Source organism: Nestor notabilis, unplaced genomic scaffold (assembly GCF_000696875.1).
Source record: "Nestor notabilis isolate BGI_N333 unplaced genomic scaffold, ASM69687v1 scaffold13563, whole genome shotgun sequence".
Lineage (NCBI taxonomy): Eukaryota > Metazoa > Chordata > Aves > Psittaciformes > Psittacidae > Nestor > Nestor notabilis.
In genome coordinates, this window is record NW_009920735.1 from 3,587 (window position 1) to 26,168 (window position 22,582).

The window sequence follows — 22,582 nt, forward strand, 5'->3', positions numbered from 1 at the left end:
TTACACATGGCTTCTTGTTACTTTCTAAATGCTGACTTGAATTTAAACCCTGCTCAGCACCTGAATATGTCTTTGGGGTGGGGAGCTGTGTGTTTGGAGGTTTCTGTGGAGAAAGCAGAACCTGTTGTCATTACTTGCACTACACTAAAATACATTCTTTGTCAGATTTCCTGTGTAACCTCAGACGAGTCACTTCATCCTTTGCAGTTACTTTTTTTCCCTTGTCTTTTTCTGCCTGCCTGCAAGTGGGAATGTTGTGAAGCTTCTCTAAACTACTGCAGAGCAGGCCCGTGAGCTGTGTTCAAGAGTCTCGTTTTGGGTGGTGCTTTACAGAGAGTAAAAGATGCTTATGTTTGGGAACTAGGTACGCAAAGTGTAGGAGGAGAAACAAGCTTGGTGGTGAAGTGATTTGCTCTTACTCGCATAATAGGTTTGTGACAGGACAGGGACTGGGACCAAAGGAGTTTTGCCTAATGGCCCAAATACTGCAACCAATAAACCAGGCTCCCCACAACTTTTTCTTTTAACTGGAGTGCCTACAGCATGCAGTGTCTTATTAGTGCTTGAGTCACTCTGGGTAAAGAACCTGCGGGGCTGGTCCAGCATCAAGTGACAGGCAGCAAAGGGTTGTTTAGAGCTGTCCCCAGTTTAGGCTGTGGGGAAGCAAGTCATGGGCCTCTGCTAGTCATCCTGCCCAAGCACGGCAGTTTGCTCTCCTTTCACTAGCAGCTGGCCCTGGGATCCCCGTGTTGTCCTCCTGTCCCATTTCTGTGATCACCAGCTCTCAAAATGGCTGTTGATCCTTGGCCATTCTTGGTGCTGGTGAGGACACAGGACTGATAGTGTCCCTGTGCCTCAGCAGTAGTGAATGGGCACGTGTTCTCTATTTTTGCTGAACACCCATAGCTGTGTGTCTGCTTGTAGCCCATCAAAGCTGGGCAATAAAATGATAAGCTAAACTTAAACCTAATTGGGGAGAATTGGGGGAGAAGGTATACTGAAGAAAGCAGCATAGTTTGATGCTTCTCCAGCTATAACTGGGAAGTGTAGTGTCTTCTCTTCTCTCCCTGCCTCCCAGTTTTGGGAGTTTTTTGGAGACTGGGGCTGCCCAGCTGGGGCAGAGGATATCAGCAGCACCTAGAGCATCCCTTTGCTCTAGTTCACAGGGTGAGCTTGGCATCTTTCCCAGTTTCAGATCCATTGGGAATATACACTTGGAAGGGGAACAAAGTACTTAGAACAAGGTGGAGTCCGATCTGTGAAGCTGGAGAACGTGCTGGTTTAAGCCACCAGGAAGGGAGTTCAGGTGTACGTGCTTTACTTAGTATGCACCAAGTCATTTGTCACAGCTCAGCTGATGGGCAGTAACTGAGGCTGTATTAATTGAATTGCTTTTGATCATGTGCTTATATCCTATTTAATTTTGAAGTCAATTGCTAGTGGTTTGACTTTTTCTTCTGGGAGATGATTTGTCTCCTAATATTAAGGTTGCAGTCTTGCAAGAGACAAGCACTTCTGAGTGCTGCTAAGCAGGATGGGCAAATACTCAGTACTGTCATAGGTTTCCTGCGTTTGTTGATGTGGGTCTTTGAAGGTTTGAGGTTATGACAGTCACGTTACTAGCTCTCTCATTTCTCTAACTTTCTCTTTCTTTCTTCCTCCAGTGGCTTAACTCACGAGTCTCACAAGAAGGATGTTGAACAGGTCTACCTCCGCTGTTCCGAAGGGTCAATAGAGTGGATGTATCCCACGGGAGCACTCATAGTCAACCTGCGACCCAATACTTCACCTGCCTCTTACAAACATTTGACTGTTTGCATAAAGCCCTTCAAGGACTCTGCAGGAGCAAATATTTATTTGGAAAAAACTGGAGAACTGAAACTCTTGGTCCGAGATGGAGATCGCAGCCCCAGTAAAGTGTATTGCTTCGGCTACGATCAGGGGGGCCTGTTTATTGAGGCCACTCCTCAGCAGGACATTAGCAGGAAGATTACAGGCTTCCAGTATGAATTGATGAGCAAGGGGGTAGCATCTGATTTGCACACAGTTTCTGGTGAGTTGTGGGATACTGGTTGTATTTTTCACGTACTGTGTTGGATGCATAACAGATGACTGAGTGAGTGAGTGGGGAAGTGTTGGGTCTGAATTTCATGTGCTTTTAAGGACATGTTTTATAAACAGGCTATTGCGGAAGAATTAATTTTTTTCTGTTTTCTTTTGGTTGTTGTTGTTTTTTGGAAGCTGGTAGCATAGGCTGAATTCCAAATGATTTGTTAAGGGTGACATGATGAACGGTTCTCCCTTTGCAGGCGTGGGGTGAATCACAGGAGCTGGCTTTACCCTGCACTGAACTCCAGGGTGAACTGGGCTTCCCAGCCTTGCTGTAACAGTTTTCTAACTACTTTTTTACTCAGTTTTTAAGACCCCACTGCATGTTTTGAATAATAAACATTTAAACAAGGAGGAACTCCTTTTCCGTGGGTTTTTTTGTCCCTCTGCAACTACTGCTACTTGCTGACCTAATTATTGCTGCTTTTTTTTTTTAACAAGGAAAATGGTGTGTTCCTTCCTCAGCTCTGCTTATTACCCTCTTGAGCATTACTGTGCTGTGGCAGAGCTCTTCAACACCATGACAATACTTTTACAATGCCAGTGTTGTCTTCTCTCAACCATTACAAAAAGCAAGTTTTGTAGAGAGGAGTTTTACACCAATGAAAAGCTTGTAGGAAGGGGGAGTGGACAAACTGAAAGAGCTTACAAAGCCTTTAAAGTCTGATACCAAATAGCAAGCTAAATACCATTTGGGAACAATAGCTCTAGGTATAACCTAATTGTGCTAATCGATTAAATGGTTTGAGAAGAAATAAACCTAGCATTTATGGAGCGTAGTGGGGAGGAAGGGGAAATTCTCTTTAGATAGGTGTACCTGGTTCATATATCTCCATTCAGCATTGCCTCAGCTTTTATCCCCAAAACCAAGGAGGGGAAATGACCGGAATAGCCTAAGAAATGTCCCAGATGACTAAGGGAGGTTTCAAGGTTTAGGCATTTTAAGGAGGGAGGCTGTAGTGGCAACCAGATTTCTCTTGTGAAATGGTAGGGAGTGAAGGCTGCCCTGCTGCAGAGAGGAGTCCTCCCAGCATACTCACCCCTGGTAAAACCCAGTGTGAAGTGAGCCTAAGACACTGTATGTAGGCTGTCTGGATTCTGTGGTGGTGATGCCATATGCTTTGACTGAGATGATACTTGGTAAGCATCAGTGTGGCTTAATTAAACTGCACCTGCATCTTCCAGGCATTGCATCCCTCGTCCTTTTTCAGCATAAGTGACGGCAGAGCCGAGTCCCATCCTCTCCATTCCCCTGGCTCCCTCCCCCAGCAGGATTCTGGGTTTAGAAGTTTGTATATTTGTGTGTACTCACCGCTCTGTTAGCATTTAGATGTTGGCACACCAATTCAGATGTGGCTCTTTTTTGTTGTACGGATCTTAGTTGGACCGAGATGAGCAGTGCTTAGCAAGAAGGAATTTGGCTGAGGGCTAATGCAGTAACCCCAGTAACTGATAGATGGCGTGTTTGCCATTAAAACAAAAAAACCCTATAAACACAAATATTAAAATATGTAAGTTGTCTTCTTTACTCTTGCTGTGTATGCAAATTGTAGCTTAATATTGAGTGTTCTGCATTTTAAGCAGACTTCGCTGCTTCTGTGTTTTAGCAGTGCTGCAAAAGAAGTAGGGGGTCTGCTGCAGAGCTGTTTTCCCAGTAAGATCGTTTCTGCAAAGATGAATATGCTGTGCAGAATGTTAGCTATGTAGTAAAATTCCATTGTAGAAGACATTAAATACATTGTTTAATTAGTTACTTAGAGAATGTTCCCAGATTCAGTGCTTCTTTCTTTGACAGGCTGAGGATGGAGACACAGGCAGGGTAGTGATAAGTGACTTAAACTTACCAAGAAAAGAGCTATATTTATTTATTTTTCCAAAAGAAGTTTAAATTGGTTTTGCATATAGTAAAACAATACATGAGAAATACTGCTTACCACTGCTGGTTTTAGTTTGGACATAGATAGGGTTTTTCCCAAGCTTTGCTAAAATCCTGTGGACTTGCTGCTGGCATACTTTACATCACAAGCCAGCACAAACTGCTGTGTTTTTAGAACTAAGAGCTCTTCGTTCCACATAAAATCTTGGGGAGATTTTTTAAAGCTGATGGGCCTTTTTTTTCAGAGACTTTCAGAAGTCAAACTGAGGACTGCATCCAATTACAGCCTTCCTCTTTGATAGGCATATTAAATCACTTTTTCTGTGACTGCTGTATTTTCAGCTGTAACAGACACTGGTTGAATTTCAGTGCTGTCTTATGAAGCAATGTGGTAGGCTATCTGCTTCATGCTCCAAGTGTCTTGTTTGGACAGAAGCAGCTTTTTAATAGTTCATCAGCAGAGCCTTTGGGGCAAACTAGGGATCTCTATTGTATTTTAAATTATTTCTCTTGCCTTTTTTTGGATCCCCAGTCTGGGGTGGGGCAGTGGGGGGTGAAAACACGATGGAAATGCCATACATGACTCTTTCCACTACTCAGTCAGACGAGCACTTTTATTCTCCTATAAATATCTATATGTCTGGGGAAACTGCCAAATAGCTGCCTTGTGAGGCTTCTATAGAGCAATATATCTAGGCCTTTCTGCCGTTTGCGGACCTTCTTTCTTCTGGAGCTGCTTCTAGTTATTGTGTGAAACCTCCAAAGAAATGCCCTTTACTGAGCTTTCAGTTGGAGGGGAAGTTTACACTCCATTGACTGAAATCACTGGTGATTCCCTCATCAGAGAGGAGGCTCAAGCCAGATGCAAGTGCTGACCTTAAAGGAGCTGAAAACTAGATTTAAGGTTCTGCATGTCTCTCCAACTGTACTTCTGTCCCTTGGTCTCAAATGTGGCTTACAGTGTTTTTTGGCAGTTGCACACTGGAAAAACAAGCCTGCTCATGTCGGTTGCAGTTTGACAGAGTTCAGCAGAGCTGGCAGTACGTGTGAAGAGATGACAAAGACGTGAGATGCTGTTGCAGATGGGGGCTGAGATGTGCTGGCAGGGCTGGGCAAGAGGAGGAAGCTCACACTCTTCCTGGTCTCACTTTGCACTTGCAGCACTTGCTGGCAGAGGACTGAACATCACCAGTGTTGCACTATTTTCTTAAGGCTGCAGAGTGGGGCAGATGACTCTCATAAAAGACCCAGGTGTGGGGCTCAGCAATCCAGCCCTTTCCTGGTGCAATAACTACTTGCTAACAACTTCTCTCTGCTTTCCCTAATCGGTGTGTTTGTTTCCTGGTGATAATTATTGTACTCTGCCCTTGAATTTACTCTCCCTTCCTAACCTGGCATCCGAGCTCTGATTAAAGAGTATAAGTCATGTGTTTAATAATTTAATGACCTGTTGTGTCCTCAGAGTCCTGACATTGCAGGGTGCATCAACAAATCAACAATGATTGGCAGGGTGCCTGTGGTTTAGTTAGAAAACCTCAGGTTTTATTAGTTTACAGTCATTCTTTCCCACTTAATCAGAGTCTAGCAAATAATTCAGTAGAAGACACAACAGGTTTGGAATTGGCCTTTCCCTTTTCTCGGGCAGGTTGAATGACACAGTGAAGTCTTACAATTTCCCAGATTTTGGGGGTTTAACCCTTTTCTTGGCTCTAAATCTGCCTTATCACATTCTCTTAAGACCTCCCTAACTGTAGGAGGTATTTGTAGTGTACTGGTAGGTTTGAATTCAGACTGCTGAAATCTGGTATGGGAAGGTTTTTAATGTGATGGTAATAAGAAAAAAACCCACAGTTCTGGGGGTTTGTAGTGTCTTAAAGTGGGTAAAGGCAAGCATGCTACAGTGCTTGTCACCAGTTAGTGTGAGTAGTTCCTAAGAAGGGTCACCTTGACAATTCAGATGTCTTGATGGGTATGTTCTCTCAATGCCCAAAGTGATGGGTGACTGAAAGTGCTTTTGATTTCAGATTAGGTTTTGCGTTGGACCCCTATGTAATTCCCATCCACACTGATGGTCCAGTAACTTCAGCTCTTGTTTGCAAGCAAAGCTCTGAAGCCTTGGTGTTTGCCCAGCTGAAGTACTGAAGCACTGTGACATTTTGGCCAGAGGCCATTTGAGAAGCAGCAGAACTTGTTTAAGTTGTTGAATTCTGTTGATTCTAATCTTTTCTACTTGTGCTGGAAGAAAATACCCTGGCTCTCTGCTCTACTGCCTATACTGGCAAGTAGATGGAGTCTTTGGCAAAAGTGTCATTTGGCCATATGGTTCCTAGAAGTTTTTTGAAAGTGATGACCCACATGAGTTTCTCAGTTCTAGTGGAACATGTGCCTGGCCTAGGTCTGCCTTGCACCACAGCAGGCTGCTTGGATTAAATTCCTATGGAAAGTGTGAAGGTCCCTTGAGAGTAATTTGCTTTTTAAGTTCTTCAACTTCTGCTCAAGTAGCCTGCAACAAGAATCAGTAGGTTTGACCAAACTTTTTGGAGAGGAAGGGCAGTCCTTCCCTCTCTGCCCCCACCCCAAACAACCGGTATTTTCTTACCTAAAGTCTGTGTTTTAAGTGTCGTGTCCAAGTGCTGGATCCAGCTTTATGTAAGCCATGTAGTTTGCTTTTCCCATTGCAGACTCATGGGGATGCCAGTAATTCGGTTGTTAGAGCTCAAGGGGTAAATTGGAAGTTCTTTCATTACCCACCCGTTTTGGGTAGTAAAGAAGTCAAACTTTAACAAAAATGTACCTTTATCTTGATGGCATCTACCATCTTAGTGCAGGTTCTAGTAACTGTTTTATACGTTTTCTTTATTAATGCTGAGTACCTGGCTGAGAATATTAACAGATAGGAGGTCCAGCACTTCAGTGGGTATCTGAAAAACAAGGCAAAACTGGATAAATCCAGTTAACTAATTAAGAACAGTATCCAGCTATTTCCTGTACGCTGTTAATTCACTGGCCTGAGAAAACAGCTTGGAAACTAAGAAAGCTCCGAAGTATTTGGGCTATGGTGGTGTTTCTACCAATGAATGCTTTTTGAACTACCCCTTTTAACTTTTGATCTTTACTGCAGTTTGGGTTTGGCAGAGGTGGGGCACCACTCTGCCATCTCTCTGCAGGTATTCTCCCAGAGTGCTGTTGTCATTGCAGTTTATAGGCTTCTAATCTCATGCTTTCCTCTGGTTGCTCCCGTATTTCTTTTCTTTATTGGAGGGTGAATACACTGGTAAGCTTTGTAGCCTGAAGCAGCAGATGGACTGGAGTATTTTCCACTTCTTTTTGGAGTGGAAACATTCTTGCTTTTTGTCCCAGAGGCCGGTGAGCAGGAAGCTGTGGCTGGTGTGCCTGCTTTCTGCCCAGGTATTGGCAATATGGAAACCACAGTCAGTCCCTGCTCTGCTTATTGCCACCATTAGCAGAAGAGGTGATGGATGGAAAGAGGCACTTGGAACACTTAAACTGAAAGTCTCCATTACATTTATGCTCAGCACAGGTTCTGCTTGAGTCATTGTGACCATCTGAGATGTTGGCATCATGCTGTGTGGCAGGGGTGGAAGTGCTCGCTCTGTGTTGCAGGGTTGGCAGGGCTGTGTGTTCCAATGCACCCCCTGCCATCAGAAAAATGGCAGGTTTGTCTTTTTCAACTCCCCATTTTCCACACAGGAAAAAACATTTCCACCTCTTGGGGTTAAGCTGTGTTAGGGGGGGGAAAAGCAAGTGTGGTCTGGTTGGATTTGCCCAGAACAGAATTGAGATGTGCTCCTTCCGTAAGGATTTGCTGGTGAAATGCATAACGAGCAGCAAAGCAAAGTTGAGGGATCTGTTCTGTAAGTGAGTGCACATTGTCTGGGTGGCATATAAGGTAGGCTCACCAGCACAGCTAGTTTGATGTTAATTTATATGCTTTTTCTCTCTCTAAAAGATCATCAGCAAGTTTTAAGAGGAAACCTCCAGAAAACAGCCTTTAATGCAGTTGTTCAAAATGCACGTCAATTATTTGCCTTGTAAGGGACCATTTTGACACTCCTGCTTTAGGAGATGTTGTTTTCTGAATAGTTCTTTGTGTGCTCACCCTCCTTGCAGAAAGATCTTCTGTAGTAACTTTTATGTATTTTCCCATAGTAAATGATGATACAAAACTAGATACAAAGTGACTTTTGACAGAAGAGTAAACATAATTCACTAAGCCTCTTTGTCTTTGAAAAAGCACATTTTAAGCTAGTTTTTGAGTATATATTATTGAACTGGGTGTCGTGGGTCAACATCTAAATTGATCAGGCTGGCTACTATATAACAGAGCCTGGAGTGGGATTAATTTTGAGGAGCTAGAAACCTGCTCTAATTGTTCATGTGCCAAAAGTGGTCAGATGTGCTACAAATGATTGGCTGGGGAGGGGGGAGAGAGTTTGAGAGCAAAGTTGTTTGAGTTTCTTCCTGTGTGAAATGATTTCAAAGTGCAGTTCTGATGCTTGGGGAACGCACACGCTCTTACCCGGTACTAAATTGAGCCAGGGTAACGTTTTGGGGCACGGAGCCTCAGTACGGTGAAAAGTGTTGAACTAAGAAGTCTTCACCTGCAAAACCCCCAAACATTAGGATGCCCTGATTTAATCTCTCCTTCCCCCAAGAAAATGAGTTTGACAACAATTTCTTCTGGCCCTGCTTGTCTTTTGATGTTGCCAGGACCGGAGTTGGTTTTGCAGTGGGTAGAGGAGGTGACAATGGAGCTGCAATGATAAATACACAGCTGCAGGGGAGAGGGGGCAAGAAAATAGCTTATTTTTGCTAGACTGGCCACGAATGCCATTAGCTTATTTCTCAACTCAGTGGGCAGTCAAAACCAATAAGCAGTCAGGTGTATTGTCCAGGCAGCTGGGGCTCTGCATCGCTCTGACCTTTATGTGCTGCAGAAGATCGTCCCACAAACAGATTTGCAATCCAGCGGAGTTGCTTGGCAGTCTTTAATAATGCTCTGTGCTTGCTCTGCAAAAGTGTTTAGTTTGCTAATTCCTGAGGCTGTAGTTAAAGAAGGGATGGGAGGGCGGGGGAACCACATTCCTCTTCCCACCCCCCACCTTCCCAGAGCAATAAGAAACTTACTGAAACATGGGCCAAGTTTTTCGTGTGTTAGGGGCTTAATTTGCACGACAGAAAACCTCTTTCACCTTCAGCTGCTCTAAAAGCCATAATATGCACTGTAATATTGCATGATAATTGGAAGCTACCCTGGACCCAAAGCTGTGAGATGTTAAATCTGACCTTGGGTGGCTTCATACTGGGTTAAAAAGGCTGCCGCCATATGACACACAGCTTTGATCCAGCATTAACTTCTGCTGCTGATTCAAATTTGTGGAAGGATTTTTTTGGTATGAGCTATATGGGCACCTCCTCGAGCATCTTTCTGCACTGCTCTGACTCCTATATTGTGGCTGCCCCATCCTTGGCAGTGTTCAAGGCCAGGTTGGACACAGGGGCTTGGAGCAACCTGCTCTAGTGGAAGGTGTCCCTGCCTGTGGCAGGGGGTTGGAACTGGATGAGCTTTAAGGTCCCTTCCAACCAAAACCATTCTATGATTCTTTAAGGGATTTGGGCATTGATTCCTGCAACAGGTCTAAGCTCTGGTGGCTTTTCTGGATTGAAGCCCTGCTTGCTGGGAGACTTGTAGTGATCATTAGTGCTGAGATACGCTCATGGAGACTGGCTTTCTGTTGCCTTAACCTCCCTAGGATCATCCCTGTTAGTATAGAATGTAAGTCTGCCCCACTAGTACTGTTAGGAGCTTTACACCAACTTTATCTGAGGGGATGTGAGAAATTTAAGAGAAAAGGAAAAGGTTCAACCTTCTGTAGAATAGGTGAGTGATCTTAATATGACAAAGAAATGTGTTCTGTAAAGAAAGAAAAGGTGTGTGTATCTTAAAGCTTTTCCTGTTGTGCATGGACAACATGGAAAACCTTATGTAACTTCTGGGAGTTAACTGAACAGTGTTACAGCATTGAGGATCTTGCTGCATGGGATTGAGCTCTTCACAGTCCACCTCAAGAACAGGCTGATAAATAAACACAGTTTTAAAATGAAAACTGCCCTTGTTCCTTCCAGAGCTCTCCCACATACCAAAAAGAGTTCGATTTCTAGAACCAGGAGGGAGAAGGACCTGTGTGGATGTGAGTGCAGATAGGCTGCTTTTTCTTTCTTTTCTTTTTTTAAGACTCACTTAATCTTTGATCTGTCATTACTGCACTCTCAGGGTTTAACTTTAACCAGACCCTTGTTACTTAATTCTATTCCCCTGCTCCACAGGAGGCATTAATGGACCGGACCAAAAAGGAGGGTGGTGGGGAGGGAGGGAAGGCTTTGTGTTCCTGGCAGGCTTCCAGCCTGGTAGTAGGTGCTGGCTCCAGCCTTTCCCATAGCCTTGGCAAGGGCAGAGGGGAGCTCTGGCACCAGAGCCATGCGCCTGGCTGCACAGCTTCCCCAGGGCACAGGAGCACAAAACACCTTACTTCTCATTTTCTGCCTTGCAAGCCCTGTGTGACATCTCGGCTGAGTGTTTTGTTAGCTATCGGAGACAAAACCAAACAAGACATCAAAACTTTCTTTGTAGCTTGATGTTTTCCTAGATCCGATTAATGCGTGCTTTTACAAGGCTTTGGAATGACATTTTCTGTAGAAGAAAAAAGAAACCTTTTCTGAGTGAATTTTAGGAGGGGATGAGCCAAGCCATAGATCTCTGTGGGTTTGACTCAGTGGAAGTATTTGCTTTGGTGCTGTGCTGCCGGGCGGTGGATGGGCAGTTTGGAGGTGCGATGCTGCCTGTGCTCGCAGGTTCTCCTGGGGCAGCCAGGAGAGAGGTCCAGCTCTTTCCGTGCCAAAAGGACTGAGGAGATCGAGGAGTCCCTCAACCCTCTGGAGGCACCTCCAGCTTCCAGCAACTTGTCTGTCCTTGCGCCTGCCCAGCGCTTCCCATTCCTAATCCCCCTTGGGCAGCAGCGGTGGGTTTGAGGAAGAGAGATAAGCAAATAGATATCTCTTTTCTGTGAGATAAGCAAATAGATATATCTTTTTATGGCTTTATAGTGATGTCTTGTGCACGTACAGCAGGAAGAATTCCCAGCAGTTACCTTACTGCCTGCTTTTCTCTTTAATTGCAGTTAGGAATGGGGGGGAAAGAAAGCAAAGAAATGGCAGATGATTACAAATACGGTTGCACAGAAACATGGACTAGCACAGTTGTAGAGACACTTCTTGTTTGCAGGGCTTGCTCTCTGCTGCTGCAATCCAGACAGAAGGAATTTTACTAAAAGCCTGATCTGCTGAGCAGGGCTTTTTGGACACGATATGTTGCAGGCTTGACTGTAACGGAGGATTTTTATAGAGCTGGTGATGCAATGGGTAAGTGTAGGAGCTCGGCTGAGAGCTGGCACTGCTCCTGTTACTATTACGTCGCTGCCCACCCCAGTAGCAAGGTTTGCCACAGCAGTGTGGGAGCCCACAGCCCAGCGCTGCTCTTCGAGCGCTGCCCTGGGATCAGCAGGGTTGGGGTCTGATGGAGACTGAGCTCTGCCTGTTGGCTGCATATGACAGGAGGGAGGGAGGGGAAGGATTCGGGACAGGCAGTATTTTTCCCTGATGGAGCAGTAGGCAGCCCAGAGGAGGTGGGATAGAAAGAAGTGTCTCACACTTCTTACAATTTCTCCTGGGTTGATGAAGCTCCTGCATGGGCCTGGAGGTGGATTTTCGTGTGTCTAATGCTGCTTAAATAAAAACTACGCTGTGCTTTTTTCATTCCTTTTTTTTGGTACATTTTTAAACAAATGGCTGTTTGTGTTTCTAGCTGACCTTTCAGCTCATTTGTTAGAATGGGTGCTGCATCTTGGAACAGCAAAAAGGCATTGACTCTGCAATCCCAGAGGATCCTTACATGCTCTGTAGCTGCTGAGCCAAGTTTCATTTTGAAAGCTGTCGCAAACGGAGCTTGCGTAGGACCAAATCTCTTCCTCACACTGTTTACAAAAATAGTTGTCTTTGGTACTTAAGGGCTTTAATACCGTCTTAAAAAACATTTCTGTGAAAAGATAAATTTCTGGTTTATGGTCTCTTCACATTCCTCAGAACACAAAGGTCATCACATCTGTAATGGTGAGGTTTACAGTATGCTTTCTTTAATTCTTTCTTTGGAGGAAGGAAGTGGTATTAACTCAATTCTCTTGGCACAGTCCATGCCACAGCATATGAAAGTCTGCATTTCATTAAACTTATTTGCAGGTTTAAATTGTTCTTGGCCAGTGTCTTTATTTTCCAAGTTACTTCTGGAAACTTGTACACATGTGCAAGTTGAACTGAACGTTACAGATGAGCCAAGGCAAGGAACTGGAGTTGACATGTTCTTTTCTGAAGAGGTAAAATATCCCTGCTTCACGTAAAGAGGTCAGGGGAGAATGTCCATTGCAGCATCATGAGTTTGGTCCAGCTGCTGAATCACCATCTTGTCCTGTACCAAGTCTTGGATGTGTTTTGGCTGTAGAAGAAGGGAGTCTTTGAGTTTCATGTCTTTGCTCATGATCCTTGTTCTGAGCTGCCTTTTCTGCTCAGCATAGGGGCTCAGATGAACTTCCTAGCAAATATGGGGATGAATTCTTCTGCCTTCAGAAAAGCACTTAACTCTCTCAGTATGTTATTCATAGCATTAACTTTCTATTCACTGAAGAAGCACAATCCCTTTGGATCCTGTGTCCGAGGCTTATTGAGCCAAGAGGCTGGGAGTAGCACAAGTCCAGCTCTTGTGTTTGCTCCCTGACTTGGCGTTTTCCTCCTGACATGCTGGAAAAAGTGCAGTGCTTGCAGAAAGCCATGTAATCCTATCCCAACCAAAGACAGGAAAACCTTGTAAAACAAAAAGAGTGATGAGAGAGCTCCTCTGTGTGTTGTGACTGGGTGTCAGTAACTTCCAGCCCAGCTGCAGAGATGCTCTGTGTCATCTGGCCGCATTTTCCTTCCCTGCGTGGATGCAGGTATTGTGTTAAATGCAGGTGTGCTGGATGCAGCTCTGCTTGCCCTGAGCTCCAGCTAGCAAGTTCATTTTAAATTGGAGCTGCATTAATGTAGTTTAGATGGTGTTTTGGTGTGGGGGTTGTGAGTGTTTTGAGGTTGAATGTTATTTTGGTTTGCTCAGGAAGAGCTTTCTGAGGGGGTGAGGAAAGTTGAAGGTGTATCTAGAAAGGAGATGCCTGGTAAACCAGAGTGGTTGTCAAATTCTTGTCCACCTCTACTGCGAAGTGGCAGGTCTTTTTGTTTGGGATATGGGCTGTGAGAGGTTTGTTTAATGGCAGAAGTGTTGCCTCTTCAGACAGGAAGCCTCAGCAAACTTAGGCAGAAATAATTACAAGGATTTATTCTACTTTTAATTAGTTAAAGTAGGATCAGGGCAAGATACTGTTTTTTCTTGCACGTACGTTTGCCCTGAAACTCTTTTCTCCCAGCGAAATCACTGATCCAGTTGAGACTTAGTCATTTCTGTTTAGGCCTCAGAAAAATGATGGAGAAATGCACCATCATTGGAGAAACCACATCTCTATTTTTACAATCTGCTCTCGGAAGTCTGCACTCCATGTTTCCAGGAAGGAGACTCATCCTGTGATGTCCTTTCCAGGACGGTTGCAATTACAGAGCTGCCAGCAAGAATTTGAAGGGTGTGGGTGGTTATTTTTTTGTTCCATATGAACTGATGCTGATGTCAGCCTGAGAGCTTTCATCCGGGAGACAGGGCTGCTGTGGCCCTACACTGGTACAGCTTGAGGTGCTGCAGTACAGGCTGGCTTAGCTTAAATCAACCTGGTCTGTGACAAGAGCCGTTTGATGTCTTCTGCTGAGCATGCAAGAGGAAAGACTGTTTGTTTTAATCAAAAGATTTAAACTTAGAACTAACAGAAAGTAATGCTCCAGCCCTGCCTGGGCCTCCTCAATAGCTTTTGATACTTAAAAGCTCTGACTGCTCTTCAAAGGGTTATTCAGAAATACTGACGTGTGGGTGATGTATGCCACGGAAACTGGAAGCACAGATAAACCAGCTCTGTTTTCCTCCCCCACCATCCACACCTCTACCACACCGCATGCGTATGCAGGCTGCTTAATGAAACCAAAGGGTATTCCTCGGTAAAGCGGTTTTCGGCAATTACTTTGTGTTTAACGTTTTCACTTCTGCTTAAAGGGTGTCTCTCTTCCTGTGCGTGCTGCCAGAACAGTGATGTATGTTCAGCAGAGCCTACCCGGAGACAGGGTGGAGGGAGAAGGTCTTTGGGGCTCACTTTGTCAGGCTTTGGGACAGTGTGTAGAGACCCACAGCCTCATTCGTCCAGTCGTATTGATAGCTATGAGGTTGTGGAGCATGTTCAGAAAATTCAGGGCAGACAGAGGAGACTTCTTTCTTTCGGGTTGGAAGCTGGTTTTGGGGTAAGGTAAGGTCAGTTGTAACCATGAGTGGCTGTTGAAACACAAATGTTTCAAAAGAAGATCAGGCCCGTTCATGTGGTTTCTGTGATGCCTCCAGCCAGAGCCAGTACGTCTCACTTTGAACATGTCCTGCAGGGAGCTGTCATCCTAAACCATGACGATTGCCCTTCAAATAACCCCCATCTCCTGGTTTCAGAGGATGGAGGGGTTGCGTGCAAATGTCACAAACCAAAGGAGGAAGGACTGGAGTTGTGTGTGTGTGTGCATGCTGAGAGAGGATGGCAACACCTACCCGCTGCTTTCGAGGCAGAGGAGACTTGTGCTAAACTGCCGCAGTAAAGGTACACTTATATCCATCCCCAGTATTGGAGATCATAGAATCACAGACTGGTTTGGGTTGAAGAGACCTTAAAGCTCATCCAGGCCCAACCCCTGCCATGGGCAGGGACACCTTTCACTAGACCAGGTTGCTCCAAGCCCCTGTGTCCAACCTGGCCTTGAACACTGCCAGGGATGGGGCAGCCACAGCTTCTCTGGGCAACCTGTGCCAGTGCCTCTGCACCCTCACAGTAAATCCTTTCTATACAACTCAACAACTAGTAGATCCTTTGTAGACACCTCAATTCCTCCATGGTGGCTTAGCTGGGACTTTCAGGAGCTCATGGCACCTCCTTGGGGCATGTCCCTCTCTCTTCCTGAGCATTTCTGCCTCCCCGTGGAGAGGACCAGCAACCTCCAGCAAAGGGTTTGACAAAGCTGTTGGCCAACAAGTGCAGTCTATTGTTAGTATCACCATGTCCCCCTCGGTAACATCAGGTTCAGAGGGCAAATCGCTCAAAGCAGCTGGGACATGACTGCTGGCTTGTGAGGAATGATGTAATTACATCTCCCTCTGCGGGGAGGTGAATAGAGAGGCCTTTGGAGGCACGGGACTGGGGGCTGGAGGGAGAGGGCTGCCTCAGGTTACTTCAGGTCAGGATACTGTCAAAATCCATCAAAGGCATTCCCAGGAGAGCTGGCAGCCGACGTGCACAATGCAGGCTTTATGCCACCAGCGGTGAAGTTGAGTTATAGGCATCTGGGCTTTAAAGGGCTTCAATAAAAAGTTGCTTTTCTCTCTCTTTTTTCACCCTTCCCCTGCTGCTGTATGAATTAAGGCTCTTTGGCTTATCGAGTTTAAAGGAATTACAGCAGCTGACGTTGATATTGTTGTTGTTGCAAGTTCACAGACTTGCTTTTGGATGTGAGAACCTGGGCAGCCCTCGAGACATCCCCGGGGAGTCGAGCATTGGCAAAGAGCATCTTGTTTAGTAAGCGGGCCTGCTTCCCCAGCACACGAACATCTTCACCCGCTGTGCATGAGTGAAGTGCTGCTTTTGGTTTTCTTTTTTAGTTCCAAGGATGCCTCCCATTTTATCCTGAGGGGTGTGTGTTGTTTTGACCTACTGATGAAGGAAAACACCTGCATGTCCTGGGATGAACAACTGCTGAACTGCAGCTAAAATCACTAACTTGTGGCATCAACCAACAGATTACTTAATGGCTGTGATTCAAAAGAAAGTGTAGGCATTGCCTCCACCTGAAGTTTTTGTTTCTTTTATGAGATTGTATAGGAATAGAGCTTTGGTTGTAGCGAGTGAATGTTATTTGCTTTTCAATGGTCCATTTACCTCAAAAGTAATCCTTCACGACTGGCTTTCCATCTGTGGTCGCATACCTTGTTTTTGCCACTTGCAAGATATATTTGATACTCTGTGAATGCAGATGTGGGAGTTGTTCCACAGAAAAGGATTTCTGTTCTTCATCTGTCTCGTACTGCAGTGATGGGTGGTGGTAAATGGTTGTTAAATAAGCTTGCATGCCACCAAACTGCTGTGAGTCAGCGTGGATCTGAAGTAGGTTTTAAGTAATGATCTAGTGTGAGCAATGCTGAGCGCTTTTAATTTCCTTTTGCATTTAAAAAGGATGCAGGATTTTGCCTAGAGTCCACAATTAAAATTATTTGGTTCTGTGTATACATGGAGATCTGTTAATTTGATTTATTATGGTGTCAGTCTATTTAAATGGAAGGAACCACTTTTAAAGTGTTTTGCTTTTCATCTTAAATGCTCTTGCTTGTGCTACACTCCTTCTGAGAACAAAAATGGCTTAGTCATTTCAATTTTCTGATGGGGTTGGACAAACTACAGAGATGTCTGGTCTAAACCAAGGCTGTTTTCACTCAGACTTAAAAAGGCTGAGATGCCTTTTTATTATTAGATCTTTGCCGAAGAAACTATCTGAAATCCAGCTGTGGATTCTGAGGATGTCCATCAGCTGTGCTTTGTTCTCAAGCTTCTGTCCATGTGAAAATGCTGTTGGATTTGTGCTGGGTTGCAGGTTTTCTCCATTTGATTGCTCTAACTCAGGTCCTGATTTGGGTAGAGGGAAGCATTTGCCCTGGATGAATTTGGCAGTGCCATGAAGGAAACAGCTCCATAGTAGGATGTTATGTGACTAATAATTTGGTCTAGCCACCTATCAAAACCTATTGAGTCTAAAAATACCTTCAGACTGAATTTATTATAGTGCTCCAATTATGTCCAGACTTTGCCTGGCTCTGTATTTCTCATGATATTAAACAGCTTCCAAACTTTTTCCAAAAAAGAGAGCTGAAATGGTATGGGGGGAAAGAAGGGCAGTAAAGGCTGACTTGTTTCCTAAGGGCCCTAGAGGCACTCAGACTTGGCTAAATAGAAATGCCCAGTTGATCCAGATGCTTTAACAAAACTATTTTGCCTATTCCTTGTCTCTTCTTTTGGGGCTTTTTAACCTTCTTGAATTAGTCTTTCAAATATCCCTGACCAGAAATGTGCATTTTACATTCTCTTTAATCCTATTAAACAGCGTGTTACACTGTATTAATCATCTGACTGGAGCAGATCTGGTGGATTTGGTTCAATAATCCTTCTTTCTGGATCACTGCCTTTCTGGGACCTTGGAAAAAATAAGAGGTTTGCCATGTCTTACGTTAAAGAATGGCTTGTGCTGTCTAACAGAGGAAGGCTAATAGCTGAGTGTCATAGGCATCAGCTATGTGTTGTTTAGACGACTTTAAATCTACTTCTTAGTGCAGTGGATAAGCTTCTCTAGGTGGGGGTGAGAGGAAGGGTGTGACTATTTGGGAATCTGGTAACTAAGTGTTTTCAGATGTTGAGGTTCAAAACCTACATTTTTTGGGGGTGGGGAGAAGTGTGATGGCTTCAGCTTGGGGGTTTGATCGTGGGCTGTGTGATGAATATGCCGTATCTCCGATGCTTCGCCTCATCTCCAGCATGAGCCCTGCTTTGCTGTAGCCGTTGCCTGTGCTGATCCAGGCAGAGCAGCACGCTTGCTGGGTTTTCATTTTCCCGAGTGATGTGCAAGTGCTGCTTCGAGATGACATCAAGCCAAGGATGTGGCTCTGATCCTTGGGCCACCAGTGGACAGACTTAATTAGCACCGCTGGGCAGGGCAGACCCTGATAGTAAGCAAATTCCTCAGCTCAACAGGGTATTATGGAAACATCTGTACTGCGACTACAGTACCTTCTCCTCAGAAATCGCTGGCTGAGTACAAAGAGGAGCCACATTCTTGCATTGATTAGATTAGTGCAGATATCCAAATGTTTCCAGCAGTACAGGAAATGGTCTTTGTGCTGCTTGAGCTCTAGCAGATACCGGCTCGAGTTTCCGCTTTGCCTCAACGCCCTCAAACACATGCGCTGGGTTTTTTTTTCCTCCCCTCTTTGCCTCCCCCACTCTGTAACCTCCTGGATCTTTGATGTGGTGATAGACTAAATGGCTGTGAAATAGCCCAACAACACTTGATAGAAATTGTAAGAAAGAAGCATTGCCATCAGAGTTTAAAAGGCACATGGTCTTCAAAGCCTTTGAGGGCTTTGAATTCAGAGCAGAGCATGCTGCAAATGCACCCAGCATCAAAATAGATTCTGCATGAGTGCAGCGAGTGTGGGGGGCGTTTGCTAGATAATATATCCCAGCAGGAGCGTTAAAGAGATCCATATTCCTGCTTTACTACAGGAATCTCACAGGGCCTAGGGTGAGCCTCGATTTCTTGTAGCATTAGTGATGCCTGACAGGTCTTGGGACCACTTGTCCCTGTGTCGTGTGTGTATGTCCCATTTTTGGTTAATTTAAATACTGGTTTATTGATTTACCATTGTCTAACCCTTTGCTAATTCTGTCCCTTTCTCTCCAGCTCCCTGCCGACCATGCAGTGACACAGAGGTCCTTTTGGCTGTCTGCACTAGTGATTTTGGTGAGTTGTTGTTCCCTTCTCCCCTGGGTGGCTCACTTGAAGGTGAGGTGAGAGTGGCTCGCTTCAAAACCAGCACTTCTCTGTCCACCCTGGGTCATTCTCTGTTCCCCAAGGTGGACAGAGAATGACCCAGCAACCACAGTGGAAATAGAAGTTCAGAGACCTGGGTGCATCTAGGAGAGGCTTTTACTCGCTGCCCTAAAATGGACTCATAAAGAAAGACCAAAAGTTTCAATGCTCTGTGCTTCCCTTTTCAAACGGGAAATTAATATAACCGGTATCTGTAATGGCTGAAGAACAGAAAGAATGTTGTCAGAGAGATTTAACCATGTATATTGTTGTTAGAACTCTTTATCATGATTGATGCTATTTTTGTGATGCAATTATTTTTGTGTTTAATATGTGGGTGCCCTTTGCTGGACAGGTTACAAATATGAACTGTACCAAATAGAAATACATACTGGAGGTTACTGATAGAAACAAAGGACCAAAACTGGGGCTGCTGTAGTGAAATCATTTCCCCTTGAACTGAATGGTTGCGTGGGCTGAGTTTGGACCAGAATTACTCAGGAAGAACGAGGTTCTAGAGTTGAATAATCCTTCCTTATGTCCTTTTTCTGTTTCCAGTGATCAGAGGCTCCATTCAAGATGTAACGAACGAGGCAGAGGAGCAAGAATCCATAATCCACGTTGGTGTCAACAAACTGTACAGGCAGAAGAGCAAAGTCTTCCAGCTCACAGGGGAGAGTGGGAACTGGCGAGGGCAAATAAAGACCCTGCTGGAGTGTGGGGTGAAACCAGGAGATGGAGACTTCCTTTTCACAGGACGCATGCACTTTGGGGAGGCCAGGTTAGGCTGTGCCCCTCGTTTTAAAGACTTCCAAAGGATGTACAAAGAGGCAAAAGACAAAGGGCTAAACCCATGTGAAATTGGCCCAGATTGAAATCCCCTGTTTGGCTGAAGAGCGCTTTTAGCGGTTGGCTGGAATATTTCCTGGCCACTGGTGAAAACTCTGAACAAAACCAGTAACTGAGAGCATGGACAGACGTGGAGTGCGGGCTGAGACGCCGCAGCACACCTCTGCAGCCTGCAGTTAGACTAATGGAAGCAACAGAGGTACGAGCTCAGAAGGCTGCCACACAAGCAAGGCTGGATTTTAACCAATCTTGTCCTTATGAATTAAGTTATTATATTTTTTTAGTGACTTCCTTAGGAAACCAAACCAAGAGAACTCCCATGTCTTAATAAAAAACCCAGATGAAAGCCAACATGCCTTTGTATCTTTTTAATACTAATTTTGAAAGCTGTCTTTAAGCTGATGTAGCATTTGGTATGGTGTATTCTGTGTAAATGGCCGAGAATGTGATAGAGCACGGTAAAACATCTTAACATTGATGCTTTGTAAAAAGCTTGGTGTACAATTCAAAGTTGTTTCTTATGACAGAAATTTATGGAGCCAAACTCTTGTGTGTGTGTTCTTCTTTTTTATTTGAAAGAATGTACAATCGCTGCCTGCAGTTTTTTGTCCAGGCTGGCAAATTCTTTCCATTCCAGAGAAATAAAGGTCCCTGGATTTGACATATGCTGTTTAAAATCTATTTTTTTCCTTCTCCATAAGGCCGATCTCAGCTAGTCCAGATGTGCTCATAGATCAATTCTGGGCTGCTCACTTATTCTGTGGCTTCTCTGAGCAGAAACAGAGCTCCTGTGAGGCACTGGGAACCGCAGTGTGTTTCAAAGGGGAAGCAGGAGCTATTTTTGGAAGGTTTTAGACATGTGTCCAGGCAAGGCTCTAAGTGTTCTTCTCTCTGATGCCAATGGGGTTATTTTGGGAATGGCTCCAAAGAGCAGGATGCCCCTTCGTGCTTTGCTTGAAGCTTTAAATTGTGCTGGCTCGGAGCTTGGGGCGAGGAGTCCCAGGGGACAGGACCAGGCCATCTCTTGAGAAATAAGGGCTTTCCTAAGGGTGGGCCACTTTTGCAGGTATTGTCCCAAGGGAGATAGAGGAGCTCTCCCGCCTTGTTCAGTCCCATCATTCCCCATAACCTGCATCACGTTAATGGTACCTTCACAAGGATTTTTAACCTCTTGCCCATGTTCATTCTTCTGTGCTTTCTACTACCCCAACTTTTATTTTAGGCTATCAGGTTCTTTAAATAAAAAGTTTCCACTTAGTGACTCCTTTTGCCTCATCTCTCCTTTGTGTAATTGTTTTTTGAGGCTCAGGGAGGGCATCTGGAATGACTTAGAGGATGGTCTTCTCAGGGGGATGCGGCAAGTTCTAAGATGGATGGGACAGACATGTCTCATAAGACTCACTGGGGGTAAAAACCCAAGGGTTGTACCTAAATACAGGTCTTGAAGTGGGACCAAAATCCCCTGAAAGGGATTCTGAAGGTGTCTCTCAGCAAGATTCGTCCTGTGGGCCTTTTAGCTAAGATGGCTCTAAGAGGCTCCATAATTACTTCTGCGAAGACCTAAACCCCATTTAGCATCCATCTATCTGCTGCTTTGACCCCGGCTGCCTTCCAGCCTCCTGTAAGCAAAGCACTAAACCCAGCATAGTTCAAGGTTCCCCCCCATCCTACTTTGAGTTTTAAAAGGAAACCAGCCAGGTCTAGTGGATGGGGGAAAAGGTTCACTCTTTGTCTTCAGCCTGCCCCAATCCCTCTCCTGCAGTATTGCTTCCACTTCCAGGGATCTCAATCCAGCCTTTTGTAGGCTCTTAAAAATGATTCTGTGATTTAACACGAAGTGCATCTAAGGGTGCATTTCAGAAGCCCTGTACCTAACCTCTCGTGTTGTGTTTCATGAGCTTTTTCCAGCGCAGAGTGGCTGCTGGCAGGATGAGGAGGGAAGAACAACATGTTCCTGGAATTGTCTCCAACCTGCCCACTCTTGTCTCCCTATGCGAGGCTGCGGGAGCGAGGGGAAGAGGCTGAATTAAATGCTGAGCCAGTGAGGAGAGTACAAGCAAAACACAGTCAGGGAGGCTTTGGCCCTGGAGTCCTACCTTTGGCTGCAGTTTTATTTTTATGGCAGTTTAAATTGTTTGTAGACTTTCTCTCTTTAAATACCCTTTGAACCACACTTGGAGCCGAGCATTGAATTGGTGCCTTTCTTCACTCCTGCCTTGTTTGCTTACCCAAGCAGGAGCAGCGCAGCCTTCCCCACCTCCACTGGCACTGGCCCTGTTCCCTGTTCCCTGCTGAATTGCTCTTCCCTGAGAAGCTGCCTGTGTCCTGCCTGTGAGCTCCCTGGAAATCCTTGGCAGGAGAGAAGACGTTTCCCTGCTGAATCTTGCTCTGCCTCAGCTCCACAACAACCTGCTGAGATGCACTGTTGGAATGCTCTGTAGCTGCTGCGTGTCCATCACACTGATGGTGCCTGCACGCCTGCAATTAGAGTGTCAGAGGGAGTGGCTGGATGAGCAATAACTTTGCTCAGAACCCAGTTCTTTAATCAAAAGTGATGTTAAGATCTTGCTCTGCAACATCTTCTGTCTTGTCAACATGTCTTGAGCCTTGCTCAGTGCAGCATCACAGGCTGACTGATGCGCATCAAGTCATCACTAATTGCAAGACTCACCCCAGCCCACGAGGCTGGTGCCATGTCTCTCAATGGCTAGGGATGTGTGTCCACTGTACAGCTGGAGGTTAATGCAGGGATTGCCCCAAAATCCAGTTCCTAAATGCTCACCATGAAGTCTTTGAAGCACAATTACAGCTTGACCTATCTGGCAGCAGAGCCGACTAGAAAGGATGGATTAAAATTGACTTTGCTCACATGTGCTGACTCCA

At 45.0% G+C, this 22,582-nt stretch overlaps 1 protein-coding gene across 1 annotated transcript in view; it reads left to right on the forward strand.

Annotated features, from left to right (window-relative positions):
• The window catches only part of METRNL (meteorin, glial cell differentiation regulator-like), a 21,652-nt gene extending 1,288 nt beyond the window's left edge, over positions 1–20,364 (forward strand). Inside the window, exons 2-4 of the mRNA XM_010010829.1 lie at positions 1,665–2,053; positions 18,722–18,781; positions 19,409–20,364. Of these exons, the coding sequence (XP_010009131.1) occupies positions 1,665–2,053; positions 18,722–18,781; positions 19,409–19,725 (766 nt within the window). The 3' untranslated portion in view covers positions 19,726–20,364. The remainder of the gene's footprint in view (positions 1–1,664; positions 2,054–18,721; positions 18,782–19,408) is intronic.
• Positions 20,365–22,582: the final 2,218 nt, after the last annotated feature.